The 19,399-nt window shown below is 39.2% G+C and overlaps 3 protein-coding genes across 11 annotated transcripts in view; 1 reads left to right on the top strand and 2 right to left on the bottom strand.

Moving 5' to 3' along the window:
• The window catches only part of LOC143020020 (gamma-tubulin complex component 6-like), a 167,920-nt gene extending 160,890 nt beyond the window's left edge, over window positions 1-7,030 (bottom strand). For 3 of the 7 annotated variants that reach the window (XM_076176135.1, XM_076176128.1, XM_076176134.1), the window contains exon 1: window positions 6,098-6,167. The gene's annotated coding sequence lies outside the window, so the exon portion shown is untranslated. Of the gene's footprint in view, window positions 1-5,514; window positions 5,668-5,689; window positions 6,044-6,097; window positions 6,168-6,396; window positions 6,553-6,954 lie in introns of those variants that run through there. The other 4 variants (XM_076176129.1, XM_076176132.1, XM_076176133.1 and 1 more) reach the window with 4 other exon arrangements.
• On the bottom strand, window positions 2,032-5,370 carry Atg9 (autophagy-related protein 9). The gene has a single exon (XM_076176137.1). The coding sequence runs from the start codon at window positions 4,962-4,964 to the stop codon at window positions 2,550-2,552; it is 2,415 nt and encodes an 804-aa protein (XP_076032252.1). The 5' UTR covers window positions 4,965-5,370; the 3' UTR covers window positions 2,032-2,549.
• Window positions 6,993-19,399, top strand: part of LOC143020018 (uncharacterized) — a 168,728-nt gene continuing 156,321 nt past the window's right edge. For all 3 annotated transcript variants that reach the window (XM_076176126.1, XM_076176125.1, XM_076176124.1), the window contains exon 1: window positions 6,993-7,111. The gene's annotated coding sequence lies outside the window, so the exon portion shown is untranslated. The remainder of the gene's footprint in view (window positions 7,112-19,399) is intronic.

Genomic DNA, 19,399 nt, shown 5'->3' with positions numbered 1-19,399 from the left:
ATATATATTTATATACATACATATACCAAGGCCCCTTAAGAAAGGTAGCCAAAGTCAAAAGCCATAATTCCACTCCCATCCACCACCCCTCATCTTGGCTCCTTGCGGACCACAGACCATTCCTGCATCTTGCCCATCGTCCTAGATCAGAAACAATGCAGCAAGACATGGCACATCCATTCTCCATTCACGCCTATCTTCTGCCTTCTCTTTTCCTTCGTCAACAGACATTCTCCTCTTGCTCAATGTCCCTTTCATCCCATCCTCAGTCGCCCCTTCAGGTTCACTCCATCCACCTCTGCCTTCCACATTTCTTTTACTAATCTTTCCTCACTCATTCTTTCCATGTGTCCAAACCATCCCAATACTCTTTCAACCCTATCTCCCATATTTTCCACCCCCACTCTTTTCCTCACTCTATCCAACCCCTACTGTTTCTCAGACATTTCATCTTGAACACATTTAAACTTTTTATCTCTTAGGTCCCATGTCTCTGCCCCATACAGTGCTGTCGGCACAATCAACCCTTCATACAATCTCCTCTTCGCATCCTTTCCTGCCACACGCATATATCTATATGCAATATGTGTATATATATATACACACATATATATATCTATATACCTATACACACACACTTACACACATCATGGCCTTCTTCCCCCCTTATGAGGGAGGTAACCAATCAAGGCACACACCCATTCCATGCCCATCCACTACCCATTTTTTTTTCATGATTTCTGGGGCTGGCACCTCCCTGGACCTCAACCTTGCAAGTGGTCCAGGACAGTTTATATATGAACAGAAGAGATGGTGTCCACGGTATGCCACTGTAGTGATGATACCTAGAGGAAACCGAGATCACCTCAGGTCCGAGGTGAGCAGCAGTTGGGGGGCCACTACTCAGGGAGGATACCCTTCCTAATCTCTGCATTGTGGCATACCCAAAATTCCCATGTGGTTACCAGACACGTGCTACCACTGAGCCATGGCTAGCACCCTACCACTCATTGTTTCCTAGTTCTTTGTGGATGAAGGGTCACCAATGTCTCCTGCCCACTGCCTGGGTCTGAAGTAATGGAGCAAGACACATTACATCCATAACAGAGCTCATACCAAACAGCTGTGAGCACCGTAACTGTTGATTTCTAGGGTGAGGCTTCCGTTCTTTTATTGTTGAGCCATTGTTCTACTTTAGTTAAGTAGCTTAGGTGTTCTTTCCTGCTACTTTGCATTTACTGTGCTGGGATATTATCATCAGGTCATCTGCATATGAGAGAACATTGAAGTTAAATTATGGTTTTGGAGTTGGGAGGTCACTCATGAAGAGGGGTTATTTTGAGTTACTAATCCAAAGCAACCAAATCTCGGGAAAATGGTTTTCCCCATTGTTGGGGGAGTGGAGAGGAAGAGAAGAAAACAATAATAATAATTATATAAAAAAAGTTCTGCAATGTGACAATGTTCGTTTCTCTAGTAGTCTCTACTCAAACCAGGTCCACCCCATTATGCCTACTGTGCATCAGAGAGGTGATTAGGCAGGACAGAATTAGAGGATCACGAACAGCCCACTTCTTATATTTCTCATAAGAACAGTCATGGCAAAAGAGGATCTGGGAGGACTCCAATGACAACCCTTATTACTGTGTCATTAAATATACATGGATGTGATACATATGACAGTACTAAGAAGAAACTGGCAGTATTCTTGTGAAAAGATAGATGTTCTAGTGTCAAGTGGGACTTTATTAAAGATATCCACCTGAAAACAAGTTGTTGAATTCAGCTTAATGAAGCACTACACCACCCTCCCTCCACCAACAGAACTGGTTTTATAGAGTATCATTAGCACCAATATCAATAGGTCATATTTGGTACATTAGATCTGAATGGGAGAAAAAAAAAAAAAAAAAAAGGTCATTTGTACCTTTCTACCATATACATGTAGAGCAAGATAATAAAATGTGCCAAGTTTTCATTATGGCGAACAAAAAAATTACTTAAAAATCTACAATGATAATCAAACACATATACACTCACTCAAGTATAATTTGCAAAATATATACAAATCTTTACATACATATCTCAATTATGCTGGGGAACATAACAATTATATAGATTCTAACACACTTCATTTGGTACAAAACCTAAAACTGCAGCACAACTTTGTGCAAGTTTCCTAATAAGAATGCAAAATTCATTCATTTCTTCTTGTAGTAACACCTACAACTTCTTGTTATTTACAAAGCTTAAAAACAGCTTATCAATGAACAATATTCAAACAATTAGTTTGAAACATCTCAAAAAGGTAAAAATCAGAGCTTTTATGAAAGAAACATCCTACATCTCTTAAATTTATCAATATGGCCTCATAGAAAAGCTCCTTTCAAACAAACATCACAGAAAGAGCTGGTAAGGCATTTTTGTTAAATAAACAAATTGTGTGCAAAACTTATAATGCAAGTTACACTTGCATGTGATAAATGTGAACCTGATGCATATATTCCATATAAAAAAAAGGCAATGACTATGTGACAACACTTTAAAGCTTAGGGTCGATCTAGTAGAGGAGTTTTTTCTTCAGCAGGACGAAATGAGACAACATGGCCTACTGGGGGAGCAGCACTACCAGCTAAGTCAGTCCCCTGTCTAAGATGAGGTTGTAGAGAAGAAGCATAAGCACCACCCCTAAAGGAGGCACTAGGCGGGCCATCTGTATACGATGAGCGAGTCTTGTGACGATGGTGTAGATTGTGCAGGTACAATGTGCTCAGACTCATATCAAGAGCTGCCATATCTTGAGGCAGCCAGGCTGGTTGCACACCTGGGGACAAAATGTTACTAGGGGCCATGACTGGATCTACTAATGGTCCTGATATGACACTACTACTTGAGGGCCCTGTAGCTGATAAACACTGGCTCTGCTGTAAGACTGGGGTTAATATTCCTCCCCTAAAAGTGGTACTCCTTGAGGGTAGTCCATCTGCCCGTGATAGGCCTCCTCTGAGTACCTGAGATTGATGAAGATTTACATTTCCTAACACAGGTGAACGGAGCAAACTTGCTGCCATACCATTACCATACGAGAGAGAGTTTATTGATGAGTATAGGGCATTTTCTTCCTGCATTTCTTGCATTGTAGATAATGCTGTAAAATCTTTCTGTGCTTGAGTTCTTAATGCTGATATAAAAGCAGTAGACTCCTGAGGGGGCTTCCAATCTGGGTTTGTTTTGGTAAAGTGCAACAGGGATAACTCAGTCTTGCCTCCCTGAGTATTGACAGCTGGATCTGGGGGTACTGGGGGTACATCATCCTCATTATCATCATCAAGGCCAAAGGTTGGCTTCCAAGTTACACTTCCATGCTTTCTGACGTCCATCTGAGCAAAGGAACACACATCACCAACTCCAACAACTTCAACAGTAAAGTTACGAAAGAAGTCCACAATTTCTGTGGTTTTGTGTCGTAGTCTGAATATCAAAATTAAAGGAGTAATTATAGGCGAAACCAGCTCTTCCACCATATGAGTTATTTTGTACTGAAAGAGCTGAGAGAACTCTTGACGCACCCGAGACGTATGTGCCTTCTCTTTCCACTCGTAGGGTAAGTAGTGAACTTCTGCAAGAACCCTAGACATCAGCAACTCTGGACACCAGACTACATTTTCTTCAGGAATAAAAACTCGGCTGGCAGCAAGAATTGCTGCTAAAGCTGTCATTAAAGTCAAAACATGTTCTACCTGTAAAACATCTTCATCATAGACTGAAAGTGCTGCAAGAACTGCAAAAACTGCACCACCAACAAATGCAACATGTCGAGCAATAATGGCCATGAGCGGGGATGAAAAGATATTCATGTATTGTGTAGCTGCTCTATATCCACGGCTGAGCCGAGAGTATAACTCGTGATCCAGCTCATTAAAGTGTCTTAGGTATACTTCTCCATAGTGGGACCACCTCCTACTTCCTAAGGTTCCAGGCTCTCTCTTCAGCTGCTCAGCATAGAAAAAGAAACTGTACAAGATTTGCCACAGAAGGACAAAAGGGAAAAACACCAGGTTGATAATCCCAGCATACAAAATAAATTTGCTCAAGTGCTCTGACAATTCCCTTCTCCTTTCAGGCCTTTTAAATTCTTCATTCAGGTGCCAGTTATTTTTAAATGGTGCCCAAGGTCCCCAAAATAAAAGCAATTCTATATTATACTTCAGTCCTTTTGTTAGGAACACCACTTCCCCAACAAATGGGAGTTCATACTTAAGTGGAAGAACGCCTTTGTTCACCATAGCTAAAAGATAATTTGGGAATCTAAGAATTCGATGATAAATATCCAACTCCGTCAACTCCTCCTTGTGAATGCACATCCGCTGCTCCACCTGCACTTCAATGACACGCTTTTGTACCTCTGCCCAGGTCATGTTATCCAGTTCACTATCTTGAATCTTGAGAGCACTATTATAAAAGCATTTTATCTCCCAAAAATGGAAGAAACTTAGTAATGCATGAATAAGTCTAAGAACCCAGAAAACAGATGCTAGAATTATCAGTAACTCTATATCCCAACTCATATTATCAGCACATTCACTACGAGATAAAAATGCTTCACTCAGTGACACTTTGACATGGGTACTATTGTAAATGTTATTCCTGAATAATATATCATAGTCGACACAAGTCATGAGAAATGTTGTAAATATAATAACAAATACAAACTGTACAAGTTCAAAAGCATGTTGAAGCATCATACAAAGGAAACCATGGTGCTGGTGGTATTGATATAATCTTGTGAAGAAAGAATCAAGGTCTTCTATATGATTCCATCTTGCTCCACTTGACTCTGGAACTACGTGTATCATCATCTGCGATTGGCTGTCTGGTGAAAGGTCTTCATCTCTTTCTCTCTCGTCAACAGTTTCTCCCCCAATGTCCAAGGGTTGGTAGCTTGTTTGGTATGCTTGACTCATCGTGAATAACGATTTTCAGGCTGCTCAAGAACGGGACAATCACAGTGGGCTGCAAACTATCTCATTTTATAATGTCAACTTCATTTACACTTCTCCAACATTCATCGCGATAAATAACGTTCAACCTAAATAAGGATCAGCTGATTCCAAGGGCAATCGTGATTGAACTTGATATTACGTACAGCGTTCCACTATCTCTCAAGCTCCTGATTATTTTCGGCCTTTCCACCAGCTTCTCCACTCCACAGGATAAAGCTCTTCTCTTACTCTTACATGGTGGTGCTCAGGAACAAGTAAAGAACACTTATGGCACCAAACTGCGCACCTAAATTCCCACCCAGGCCAACAAACAAGCCTCCTCACTCTCCCACTGCGCAATCCTCTGTTGTGAACAGCACATAATGAAAACAAAGCACTCTAAAATAAAATAAACTTTTACACATCCCTTCACCTTATTTAATGCTGTCAATAATTAATATAATTTTCCTTGTATAATTCTTAACTATTAAAATATATTAAATTAACGAAACAAAGAATTTAAAATGCTGACCAGTGGAAGTTGCAAAGTGTCCGATTATTTACAACGTAATTGTATAACTTCATATCACAGAGTTAACAAAATATATTACTTCCGCTGCCGAAAATTATTCACAAATAATATCATGAAGACACTAATCGAGTCTCGGAAGAACAGGTTAAAATATAATATATTTTGGATTACTTACACCATGACCAAACACAACACTTTCGAACACTCATGAGTGGCTGAATATCGATCATTGACAACGCTTCCACGAATCGCCTTATACCATTAAAAAGGCACATATTGCTTACAAGCTTCCGATTTCCTTGACTTTAGGGCATTAACATTCAGCATTGCTGAGCTCATGCCTAACATAATAGCAAATGTAAAGCTAAAAAAACAGCACGAACGTACACAAGTGACAAGGTGACAAGCTGCCATCCATTTTAATATTTTCCTCCTCTTCTTTCTATCTTAGACCTAAGCTCACAATCCGAAACTAAACAATATGGCCTGCATATTATGGATGTAAAACATAGTCATAGTTGAATGGAAAGTCTCGTGAATATCATAAAAGACTAAAAAATACCATGAGCAATTGTTTACCTACCTTTCGCGCCAAAATGTTTCGAATCAGCTGATTTTGAATCAACATGCCAATTAAGAAAAAAAAATAGTATTACGAACACTAGTACCATTTGGTGTGCATATATTCATTTATATTTTCATAGAGAACCATAGTGTACCTGAATGACCTTGGATGATATTGCTTGTCAACTTCACTACAATTGATTTTTGCTGTTATTATAATTATAGTAGTGAGCCATTATTGCAGGTATATGAATTCATGAAATACGATTGATATTTATATAACATATATTTGCAAAAAAAATTACGATTTACTTGTACCTCTATTGCGCCTTTGAGTATATCACAGTGACATTCACTGGAATGTACAAATAAAATTGAAATCTCGTAGCCTGCAGCCTCCCATTTGAGCAAAATAAACTTACATATTAATTTAATAAATGGTTATTATGTGTATGCGATACATGATACCTTCAGAAAACATGTCTCAACCTAAGAATTAATCACATATAATAAATTGAGAGTAAAGGATTAGCATAGTGAAATATACATTCCCGTAATGAAATGCAATCGAGAGAAAAGCTTAGGAGCAACTCGGAATATAAACTGCTAGAAGGGGAGAAGAGATGACACGTTAAACCTATTTTATATGTAAAAGGATTGAACATAAAAAAAATAATATCCATATTAGAATTGTTGGATTGGGTGGAATGAAATAATATTTCCATAGTTATTAGTTTCCTATAGAGCACGGGGGGAAAACGCTAATAAGAAAAAATATATACTGGTATTTGTCGAATCAACTATAAGTATTGAAACGAGAAAAATAATGGTCAGTACATATAGCGGAATATAATGCAAAATATACAATATACGTACATGACTTAAATTGTAAACTTAGCCGTTACTCCTCACAGCTCACCCGACTTGTGTAGACAGGAGTGGAGGCAAAACAAACGTGGTTTGAATGGCTACCAAGGATTTCATTGTCGACGATTAAGTGTTACGTATGTTTTATTGGAAATAGAATGTTAAGGTAATGTGACTTGTGGATTGTAGTTTTTAATATTTAGGATTTCTTCATTTTACTTAAATTTGTCATTGAGAGTTCAATGTCAATAACTTGCTTGTCAAGAATGATTGGGGTGGTCTTTATTTATAGTACTTACTCTTAGCTTGGTTATATTTTAACTAAGTACCAACAAAATGGTTATGCTGTAAAATTTGAGCTATTGTGATGTTCTCCTAGAAGTGGCAAAAGCTGATACAAAAGTAGAGGTAGGGTTCATTTAAAGTCCAGGAAATTTTTTACTTTCATCAGTTACAGAATTATCAATGTTAGGAATAAGTTATCATTAGTTTCCACAGAGAATGTTGAAATTCACACCTTGTGTCCAGGCTTCATTACCAGCCATTTTGCAGATGTAGAACATAGTCATAGATGAAACTGTACAACTAATGTTTGCAATTTGTCAACAATTGCTAATGTTTAGGTGGTAGTTTTTAATGTTAGGTTGAAATTATGAGGATCTCTCTCTCTCTCTCTCTCTCTCTCTCTATATATATATATATATATATATATATTTTTTTTTTTGCAGTTGCTTGGTTTTCAAAAGCAAATATGGCTGCTTAATGTGAAAATTATGTTGTCTAATAGTTCCTAACCTAACATATCCATTAATAGAAATGATAGATCTGTCAAATGCCGAAAAGAAAAAAAGTGAGAAATGTGTTTGCGTGTTACCGGAACCGAACCAAAAGTTGTAGATTAACAATCCAGTGTAATTGAATCTAAACTAACTTTAGCATTACATGTAGATGACCAAGTTAAACTTTTGCAGAGAGCCCCATACCTGTGAAGAATGTCCGATATCGGTGTTTTATATAGCATGATTCATATGAATCTGTTATTGATTTCCACTGCAAATCACTTTTCAATATTTTGTGTACCTAACCCAGGTTGGCACAAAAACAATGGGATTTATGTAGAAATAACACTATCAGTGGTGGTATCATTAATGTATTTTGCCATGTTTAGGACCAGAGGGGTGGGATTAGGAAATTGAATTGCTGTAATGTATGAAAAATGTATGACATTTGCTTTCCTTTTGTCTTCATCATCACTGATTTTTATTCATTTATTTATTTTTTTAAGATAAACTCATCTTGACCATTACACCAACTTTTCTTTAATGAAGATATTTTACAAATGTAAAATTTTTCATGATATAAATTTTCTTTGGCTGTGTAATATAATTGGAGAATCGCTTTCAAGCCCAAAGAAGCTAGTGAGAGGGGTTCCGCAGGGAAGTGTCTTCGGTCCTATTTTGTTTTGCATATATACTAGAGGGCTCTCTGATCTACTGAATAGACACAGGGTCAGTTTTAAACTATTTGCGGATGATACACAATTCTATATGGCAGTGAACAATGTGCATAACATAGAGACAGTGCTGAATGACTTAATGTATGACATTAGAAACTGGATGAAACTCAAACAACTAAAACTTAATGAAAACAAGACAGAGTGCCTGATAGTTGGGAAAGAAATTGATTTGGTAAGGCTAAACATTCCAAGGTTGCACATAAATGGTGTCTCGATGACTGTAGGAGACAATATTAAGAATCTGGGAGTGATCATAGACAGAAATGTAAATCTCGCGAGTCAGGTGCATCATGTGGTTAAAGTGGCTAGTTATCACCTGAGAAGGAGAAACATAACCTTTGTAAGGAAATATCTTGATAAAGAAACTGTCAAAATGCTTGTTCATAACTACGTGATACGTAGGCTTGATTATTGCAACTCGCTGTATTATGGACTGCCTAACCACTTATTGAGGAAACTACAATTAGTTATGAACAGAGCTGCGAGGATGATAGTGGGTTTAAAGAGGCGTGAGAGAATAACTCCCGTACTGATAAGCTTACACTGGTTGCCTATTAAGGAGAGGATCATTTATAAAATATGCACGCTAGTATATCAAGCAATTAAATTTGGAAAACCAGTCCACCTCAAAGAATTGCTTAGTGACTTCAGTACAGCTTCCGACTTGATGTTAAGGCATAATGTTCAATTAGACAGGCTAAATGAGCCAAGATTCAACACTGAAATGGGTCATAAAGCCTTTGTGAATAGTGCAAAAAGGTTATATAATAAATTACTCGAATGCGTAAGGGTATCCGAGAACTACATAACCTTCAAGAAGGAACTAAAGGCATATTTGTTCACTGAGTGCTATGACACGGACAGCATGTCAATGAGGACGGATTTTGGTTGCTAGTATAATCATTTTCAGCTGAGCAGAGTGTCATGCAAGACAGAGCTCAGCATCGAATCGTCACATCAAGTATCAAGTAAGTATGCAACATATGCAAGTTCCCTCTGATCATCCACATAAACACTGATTCATTTTATATGTGGATGATCAGAGGGAGCTTGCATACATTGCATACACTATACTATGCTAATAAGAACACAGGTATGTGTGTTCACTTATGCAAAGTAGACAACTTGGAAAAACGTTACATTTTAAAATATCTTCATTAAAGTAATGTTGGTGTAATGGACAAGATGAGTTTATCTTAAAAAGATAAAATAAAATAAATTAAAGTAGCGGACATCTGGAAATAACAATGATAGGTAAACTGTTTGGGATAGCATATGAAACCCCCAACCCATCTTTGTGCTATATACAAACATTCAATTTTATCACCAGATGTTCAAAGTAATGAACAGTGAATATATAATGAATTGTTTTGTGTAGCACCAGAAGGGTAGAGGAGCAACAAGAAAATCCTTAAGGGGGCCGTCACACTCGAAAACGAACTTTGTCAATTATGATCGGAATTTCGCAAATTTTTGATATGTTATATATACATATACTGAGATGTTCACCACCATTTTTCATATCATTTGGTTGAAAAACAATTAAGTTATTAATAAAAAACCGTTTTTTGACCAATTACAAACTTTCTATCTCCTCATTTATCCATTGACTGAGCATGCTGAAAAACATACCACAAATGCTCTATAGCAATACATAAAAAATTATCGTACAGTTTTTGGAATTTCCTCTTAGTTTAGGTGAAAGATTTTTTTTTTTTTTCTTTTATATAGTATATCAACTTCTATCACAAAAAATGAAAAGCCCCACGAAAAAAGTTTGCAAATTTATTCAGCTTTCAAATGATCCAAACCCCATTAAAATCGGCCAAGTAGTTACGGAGGAGATAGAAAAAATGTAGAGAAAAGGGTAGTTTTGAGATATTGAGCTATGAAATTCAAAATACATTTCCCTGCATTTATTATATATTTCATTTAGATTTTTTTCTCTGTGACAATCTTCATGCATTCTATGTCATTCACATGTTATTATAAAGTGTAGCTGGTACCTGGTCCCCCCCCTTTTATGAGGTATTAGCAGCTAAGAAGGCGAGGGTTTCAGGAGGCACCACCTCCCTCATTGTCGCCAGGTTCGCTTACTAGAAAGCTCCCGGCTGGAAATCGGAGCTGAACGATAGTTTTCTCTTCCTCTTTCTGGTCTTTGGTGTCCCTTTCCGTTCTGTGTCTTTGTCTTGTTCCTCAAGTGCTTTTGTAATGGTGGGATTGACTCCAACCAAGTGAGGAAGAAGATTATGTGTCCTTCCAAAGTTATGATTAATGACAGTCGCTCTTGTGACAAAAAGCACTCGGAGTGTTTCATTTGAAGAGGCACGTGATGGTATATCACGCATGCTCGATGTTTGCTGTGACGTCATTTGAGAAAAGAGGATATGGAGGGGTAGAGGAGTGCGCTGAAATATTTCAGGACTGGCTTGCCAAAGGCCACAAGAAGACAGGGTTTTTTTTTTCGGAAATTCATCGCGACGCCCCCCTTAAGTTGTACCCTAATTGGTACTTTTCTAACTTCTTCAATACAAGTCAAATTCTTGCACCCAGCATCAGATGCCTGATGTACAGTGGTGCATCACCATGTGTTATAAAATATAAAGTCACTTCTGGGGTATTGACTGCATGTTGTTATGGCAAAGTAGCATGCAGTTGATACTTTAGGGTCTATATGGGGCGCCCCTACAGACCAGAGCCACACATCATTTTGTCTGTGATAGAGGAGGACTCTGCTCACAGAGAAATGATGAAACTTATTATACTACTACGGTCCCTCAGTTATGCTGTCCCCCAACCCCTTGTTGCTGTCCTGTACCATTTCTCAGAATCTCATTTCCTTGTTTTGTCTACCCTGTGGTGGGGGAAAAGAATACTGCCACCAAGTATTTCCACTTCGATCGTAAGAGGTGAGAAAAACGGGACAGGGATTAGGACCAGGCATCCTTCTCCCTGTAGCCCCACGGGGGATATTCTTGAAAAAGTAAAGGCATAAGAGGGTCTAGGAGTTTTCCAACCAGCACCCTAAGGTTTGGGTCTTTTAATGTGCGTGGATGTGGTATAGATGAGAGAAAAAGGGAAGAGATAGGTAGTATGTTTGTAAAAAGAAAGATGGAGGTGTTGGCTTTGAGTGAAATTAAGATGGGAGGGAAGGGCGAGTGTGAGTTTGGAAGTGTAATTGGGAGGTACTCAGGAGTGAAGAGAGGGAGAGAAGGGGTGGCTATACTAGTAAGTGAAGAGATAGGTAAACGTGTAGTGGAGTGGAAGGAGGTTTCCTCAAGGATAATGTGGATGAAGGTGAAACTGGGAAAGGAGATGTGGGTTTTTGTAAGTGCATATGGGCCTGGTAGTGAGAAGAGTGTAGAAGAAAGGAAGGCTTTTTGGATAGATTTAAATGAGTGCATATAGGGATTAGGGAGAAATGTCAATGTAATAGTACTGGGAGACCTTAATGCTAGGGTAGGAAATGAACCAATTGATGGAGTGGTTGGGAAATGTGGAGTTCCAGGAAAGAATTGTAGTGGAGAGTTGATGGTGGAGATGTGTAGAAAGAGAGTTGATGATAGCAAATACAGTGTTTCGGAAGAAAGTCAAGCATAAGTACACATGGGAGAGGGTGGTGGATGGAAGGGTGGTATATAGAGCATTAATGGACTATGTAGTGGTAGATAGGAGTATGATAGGAAGAGTTAAGGATGTACATGTGCTAAGGGGAGAGAGTGGGAGAATATCAGATAATTTTTTGGTGGAAGGTAAGTTGAGAGTGGAGGATAGATGGAGAAAGAGGAAAAGGACTAAAGGTAGGGAGGTGCCTAGAGTGAAATCTTTAAATGAAAAGGAAAAGAAGGAGTATGAGAAGAAGCTGAGAGAGGAGTGGGAGGGAGTGAAGGATAGAGTAGAGCTAGGAGTGAAGGAGGAATGGGGATGGTTCAAGAAGGAAGTCACAAGGTGTGCAAAGATGGTGTGTGGAACAAGAAGGAAGGGTAGTGTATGGTGGGATGAGGAAACAAAGAAGGTTGTAGAAGAGAAGTGAGCTTTCACAGATTGGTTACAAAATAGGACGATGGAGTCATATGAGAGGTACAAAGAAAAGAGAAGTAAAGCACAAGGTAATGGAGGAAAAGAGGGAAGCAGATGTGAAATGGGGTAAGAGTATGACAGAAGATTTGGAAAGAAATCAAGAGAGGAAGAGGAGGTAAATCAAGTCAACAAAGAAGGTTGTAGAAGAGAAGCGAGCTTTCACAGATTGGTTACAAAATAGGACAATGGAGTCATATGAGAGGTACAAAGAAAAGAAAAGAGAAGTAAAGCACAAGGTAAAGGAGGCAAAGAGGAAAGCAGATGTGAAATGGGGTAAGAGTATGACAGAAAATTTGGAAAGAAATCAAGAGAGGAAGAGGAGGCAAATCAAGTAGAGAAGAAAAGGTAAAAGGTGCAGATGGAGAGATGATAATGGAAGAGAAGGCAGTAAGGGAAAGATGGGCAGAGTATTTTAGGGAGTTGCTAAATGTAAAGGAGGATAGGGAGGGAAAGATAGTTGCAGTGGGAAGTGCTAAGAAAATGAGAGTGATGGGTGAGGAAAATGGAGGAGAAATAAGGAAGGATGATGTGAAGGCATTTGTTAAGATGATGAGAGCAGGTAAGGCACCTGGTCTGGATGGATGCCATGCAGAATGTCTAAAAAAAGGAGGTACAGTGATGGTGGGCTGGCTGGTGAGGTTATTTAATGTTAGCTGGAGATAGGGTAGAATGCCAGAGGACTGGAGGAGTGCCTGTATAGTTCCACTTTACAAGGAAAAAGGGGACAAGTGTGAATGTAGTAGTTTCAGAGGGATTAGCTTGTTAAGTGTAGTTGGGAATGCTTATGGGAGGATCTTGATTGAGAGGATTAGGAGAGGAACAGAGGGAGTAATTGGTGAGGAACAGTGTGGATTTAGGACAGGTAGAGGTTGCGTAGATCAGACTTTTGTGGTAAGACATATGTGAGAAAGTTATAGGAAAAGGTAAGGATGTTTTTAGGGCTTTTATGGATCTGGAAAAGGCTTACGACAGGGTAGACAGAAAGGCACTGTGGGAGGTTTTGCAGATATATGGAATAGGAGGAAAGCTTCTGGGAGCTGTCAAGAGTTTTTACGAGAGTAGTAGAGTATGTCAGGATTAGAAATGGATAGAGTGAGTAGTTCGAGGTAAAGGTGGGACTTCATCAGGGATGTGTTATGTCGCCCTGGCTGTTCAACTTATACATGGATGGGGTGGTGCAAGAGGTAAATGCAAGGGTGGTGGGTCAGGGATTGGAGATGTTTAAAGAAAATGGAGAAAAGTGGGAGGTGAGCCAGCTGTTGTTTGCAGACAACACTGCACGTGTAGCAGGATCAGAGGAGGAATTGAGGAAGTTGGTGACAGAGTTTAGGAGAGTGTTTGAAAGAAGAAAGCTGAAGATAAATGTGGGTTAAAGTAAGGTGATGAGATGTACTAAGGGTGAAAGTGGCAGTAGACTGGAAGTGAGCATTAAGGGAGAGCGACTGGAGGAAGTGGATAGTTTTAGATTCTTGGGTGCAAACGTGGCAGGAAAGGATGGAGTGGAGGTGGAGATAGAATGTAGATTGAGAGAAGTGAGTAAATGCCTTGGTGGATTAAAAAGTGTAATGAGGAATAGACATTTGGGAAGGGATGCTTAGAGGAGATTGTATGAAGGAGTAATTGTGCCAACAGCACTGTATGGCAGGGCTGTGGAGTCGGAACACAAAACCTCCGTCTCCAACTCCTCTATTTTTGGCACCTCCGACTCCGACTTCTCTTCATGTAATTAACTGATTATGGACTACATATTTTATAAAGCCTATACAACACACATATGCTCCAATCTTGAGTAGACTTATATCATTATAACTGGTTTATATCAAAGAATAAAGATATATGTTATAGTGTGGCTTTCTTATGTTTGACCTCTTCATTAATACTTTATTACTGAAGTAGAGATTCTTTGAAAGGATATTGAAGAAAATTCAGTAAAATGAAGATTCTATAATGTACCTCTTGATTTAACTACAAACTGGTACTGCTATGTGCTTATTGCGATGGACATTACTCTGGTTCTGGAACTGATCTTATCAATACGAATACAATACAAGATACAGCTGAACATGTTTGAAACGTGAAACTTTTTTCAACTTTAAATATCCTTATTTCAATAATTCAATGTTAAAAAGTATAGAGGGGACAAAGAAGGGGAAAGGAGAGAAGAGATAGTATTATTGCTTTAGTCTACAGTTGAAATCATAATTATCCTACTGTATGGCAACACAGCAGTGGGAGAAACCACCAAACTGATGGAGTGATGGAAACGACGCACATGGAACTTGACAGGAATATTACAGCTCCCGTGACTGTGTGTCAACAGAAGGTGTAAAATGGAGGTGTTTATCTAATTTATTCAAGTAATAATTTGGATGTTTATCGCTCTATGTATAGATTTGAAAGCCAGCATTGCACAAGGATGTTTTTGGGGTTTAGTGGAATGACCATGGAGATAAGATGATGAGATTTATTACATTTTATAAGATTATTATTTTATATACAGTCACTATCCGAGTTACGACGTACGCGAGTTACAACCACCCGTACTTACGACCACATCTAGCAGATGCCTATTATGAGTTTACTGTACATGTCTGGCAGCACAGCGCGTAAGATAGTTGTGGCAACCGGCATCGCGTACGGCAGTTATGGCAGAGATGGAAAAATTGCTATACACGTGGTTGGAAGATAATAGGCAAAGAAATGTGAGAGTGACGTTGCAAGCAGTGCAAAGTAAGGCTACAAGTTAATTTCACATGTTGAAAGAACGTGCAGGTGAAGAATACGCTTCACATGAGTTCATAGTGAGTGCTGGGTGGTTTTGTTGCTTTCGAGAGCATTACCAGGTTCACCACGTGTTGTCAAAAGGTGAGGCTGCTAGCAGTGATGCGCCTGCAGCTAAGGCATTTGTGGAAGAGTTTGATAAATTATGGATGAAAGATATTTACGTACTTACGACCACGTCTAGCTGATGCCTATTATGAATTTACTAATACGAATACACTAATAAGTATTTTCTTTCTTTATCTTACCATATCATATTAACAACTAAGCAACTGAAAACAATATTTTATACAACTGTAGGAGAGAAGCCAAACGCAGAGTATGGGATCCAATGTATTTAACGTTTCGCCCACCAGGGCTTCTTCAGAAATAACATAGTGGACAAACATCTGACTCCTTATATAACCAGAGCTTGCGTGGAGAAACGAACATGAAACTGGTGTTAAAAAAAGAAAAAAAAAAGTAGAGACTGAACAACTTCACACCAGGCTTAATGACCCCCTTATGGGTCGATAGCCTTAAAAAAGTCCACTATGTTATTTCGGGAGAAGCCCTGCTGGGCGCAACGTTGAATACATTGGATCCAATACTCTGCGTTTGGCTTCTCTCCTACAGTGCTGTTGCAGTCGTTGCTGCTTTTACTCAATGCTGTATACAAAGATAAATGTACTGTACCTATATCTCACACTTAGAATGGATTGAAATGGATGAGAAAAATAGATCTTAAAATTCACATATATTTAGAGTACATACAACAATTGAAGAATTAAGAAAAAATTATTAAAAGGAAACTACAATTTAAAAAACTTAAAAATGGTAAGCAAGGTTATATTTAATATGTGTGTGTGTGTGTATATACAGGTATAGTATATACATACAGTACCTGCATACTGAAATACAGTACAGTATTAAAACATTAAAAAAAAAATAGAAAAAATTATAAAAATGAAACTAAAAAGCATTGATAAATAAACAGTAAACAGCTTGTATTGAATAGAAAAAGTTACTTAAAAACGCAACAGATTGATATCATGTATCCTAGAGTAGAACCCTCATGTCAGCCATTTTGAATAGGATCCGACTTACGACTGGTTGGTCGGAACCTATCTAGGTCGTAACTCGGATAGTGGCTATGTGTGTGTATATATATATATATTATATATAATCTACTTATAAGGAGTGTGCATTGCATAACTACAGACTAAACGAAAGCATTAAAAAGTGTAAATTTAACTGGAGTCGGTATATTTTTTCCGACTCCAACTCTACAGCCCTGCTGTATGGGGCAGAAACATGGAACATAAGAGAGGAAGAGAGAAGGAGTTTGAATGTGTTTGAGATGAGGTGTCTGAGAAGTATGATAAGGGTTACAAGGCCGGATAGAGTGAGAAACGAGGAGGTGAGGAGGAGAACAGGGGTGGTAAGGGAGTTGGGAAATAGGGTAGGTGAAAGAGTATTAGGATGGTTTGGACAACAATTGAAGAATTAAGAAAAAATTATTAAAAGGAAACTACAATTTAAAAAACTTAAAAATGGTAAGCAAGGTTATATTTAATATGTGTGTGTGTGTGTATATACAGGTATAGTATATACATACAGTACCTGCATACTGAAATACAGTACAGTATTAAAACATTAAAAAAAAAATAGAAAAAATTATAAAAATGAAACTAAAAAGCATTGATAAATAAACAGTAAACAGCTTGTATTGAATAGAAAAAGTTACTTAAAAACGCAACAGATTGATATCATGTATCCTAGAGTAGAACCCTCATGTCAGCCATTTTGAATAGGATCCGACTTACGACTGGTTGGTCGGAACCTATCTAGGTCGTAACTCGGATAGTGGCTATGTGTGTGTATATATATATATATATTATATATAATCTACTTATAAGGAGTGTGCATTGCATAACTACAGACTAAACGAAAGCATTAAAAAGTGTAAATTTAACTGGAGTCGGTATATTTTTTCCGACTCCAACTCTACAGCCCTGCTGTATGGGGGCAGAAACATGGAACATAAGAGAGGAAGAGAGAAGGAGTTTGAATGTGTTTGAGATGAGGTGTCTGAGAAGTATGATAAGGGTTACAAGGCCGGATAGAGTGAGAAACGAGGAGGTGAGGAGGAGAACAGGGGTGGTAAGGGAGTTGGGAAATAGGGTAGGTGAAAGAGTATTAGGATGGTTTGGACACCTGGAAAGAATGAATGAAGAAAGATTAGTAAAAGAGGTATGGGAGGCAGATGTGGAGGGAGTGAAGATGAGGGGGCAAACTAGGATGAGATGGATGGATGGGGTGAAAGGGGCTTTGGGGAAGAGGGGAATGTCTGTTGAGGAAGGATGGGAGAGGACAGAAGGCGGGTGAATGGAGAATGGTTGTATATGGATGATGTTGTGATGCATGAGGTGGAATGGATGGGGGGTGAGGTAGTATGTATGAGAAAACTTTGATGCAGCCCGAAGGGATTTCTCCTTGTCTTCTCCTTTTCTGCATGAGGGGACGGAGAGGGGGGTCATCAATTTAATGAAGCAGTCTTGCTGTGGATGTGCTGTGTCTTGCGACATTGCCTCTGACCCAGGGCAGTAAACAAGATGCAACGATGACCCGTCATCCAGGAGGTGCCAAGATAAGAGGGAGGGTAGAGGGTGTAGGGAGTGGAGTGTATTTAGGGATGGAATGGGTGGGAATAGTTTTTATGCCTTTTTCTTTTTGGCTACCTCCCTTGTATGGGGGAAAAAGCCTTTAGTATATGTATGTATGTATGTATGTACTTCTGATTTACTCATTCTTTTTCACTAAGTAATAATAAACACAGAAAACACGATTCAGCCAGTTAAGAAAATTCAGGGGGCACTCAACTACAACCACAAAATAAATATAATCAGGAAATCAACACTGGCAACCTTGTATACCCACTTGTGCTTCATGATGCCTACATAGGTGTCATTTTATGAAAAAGGTTAATGTTTATATACACCCCACCCCATAATCCTGCTGAGGCTACAACACTCAACTCTCCCTCAGCTTGCATACAAACCACATACTGCTAGGTGATGAATATACATACATATACCAAGGCTTTTTCCCCCTTACAAGGGAGGTAGCCAAAAAGAAAAAGGCATAAAATCATTTCCACCCATTCCATCCCTGAATACACTCCACACCCCTCCACCCTCCCTCTTATCTTAGCACCTCCCGGATGACGGGTCATCCCTGCACCTTGTCCACTGCCCTGGGTCAGAAGCAGTGTTGCAAGACACAGCACATCCACAGCAAGGCCGCTTCATTAAATCGGCGACCCCCCCACCTCTCCATCCCCCCATGCATAAAAAGAGAAGACGGGGAGAAATCCCTTCGGGCTGCGTCAAATTTTGCTCACACATACTACCTCACCCCCCATTCCACCTCATGCATCACAACATCATCCATATACAACCATTCTCCATTCACCCGTCTTCTGTCCTCTTCCGTCCTTCCTCAACAGACATTCCCCTCTTCCCCAAAGCCCCCTTCGCCCCATCCATCCACCTCATCCTAGGACGTCCTCTCATCTTCACTCCCTCCACATCTGCCTTCCACACCTCTTTTACTAGTCTTTCTTCACTCATTCTTTCCATGTGTCCAAACCATCCTAATACTCTTTCATCAACCCTATCTCCCAACTCCCTTTCTACCCTCGTTCTCCTCCTAACCTCCTCATTTCTCACTCTATCTAGCCTAGTAACCCCCATCATACTTCTCAGACACCTCATCTCAAACATATTCAAACTCCTTCTCTCTTCCTCTCTTATGTTCCATGTTTCTGCCCCATACAGTGCTGTTGGCACAATCACTCCTTCATACAGTCTCCTCTTAGCATCCATTCCCAAATGTCTATTCCTCTTTACACTCTTCAATCCACCAAGGCATTTACTTGCTTCTCTCAATCTACATTCTACCTCCACCTTCACTCCACCTTTTCCTGCCACATTTGCACCCAAGTATCTAAAACTATCCACTTCCTCCAGTCGCTCTCCCTTAATGCTCACTTCCAGTCTACTGCCATTTTCACCCCTTGTACATCTCATCACCTTA

This window comes from Oratosquilla oratoria, chromosome 38 (assembly GCF_046742065.1).
Source record: "Oratosquilla oratoria isolate Oo_2021 chromosome 38, ASM4674206v1, whole genome shotgun sequence".
Taxonomy (NCBI): domain Eukaryota; kingdom Metazoa; phylum Arthropoda; class Malacostraca; order Stomatopoda; family Squillidae; genus Oratosquilla; species Oratosquilla oratoria.
This window is presented reverse-complemented; position numbering and strand designations above follow the sequence as displayed.

Coding starts and splice junctions, on each gene's coding strand:
- Atg9 (XM_076176137.1), bottom strand. CDS start 4,964: ATGAGTCAAGCATACCAAACAAGCTACCAACCCTTGGACATTGGGGGA.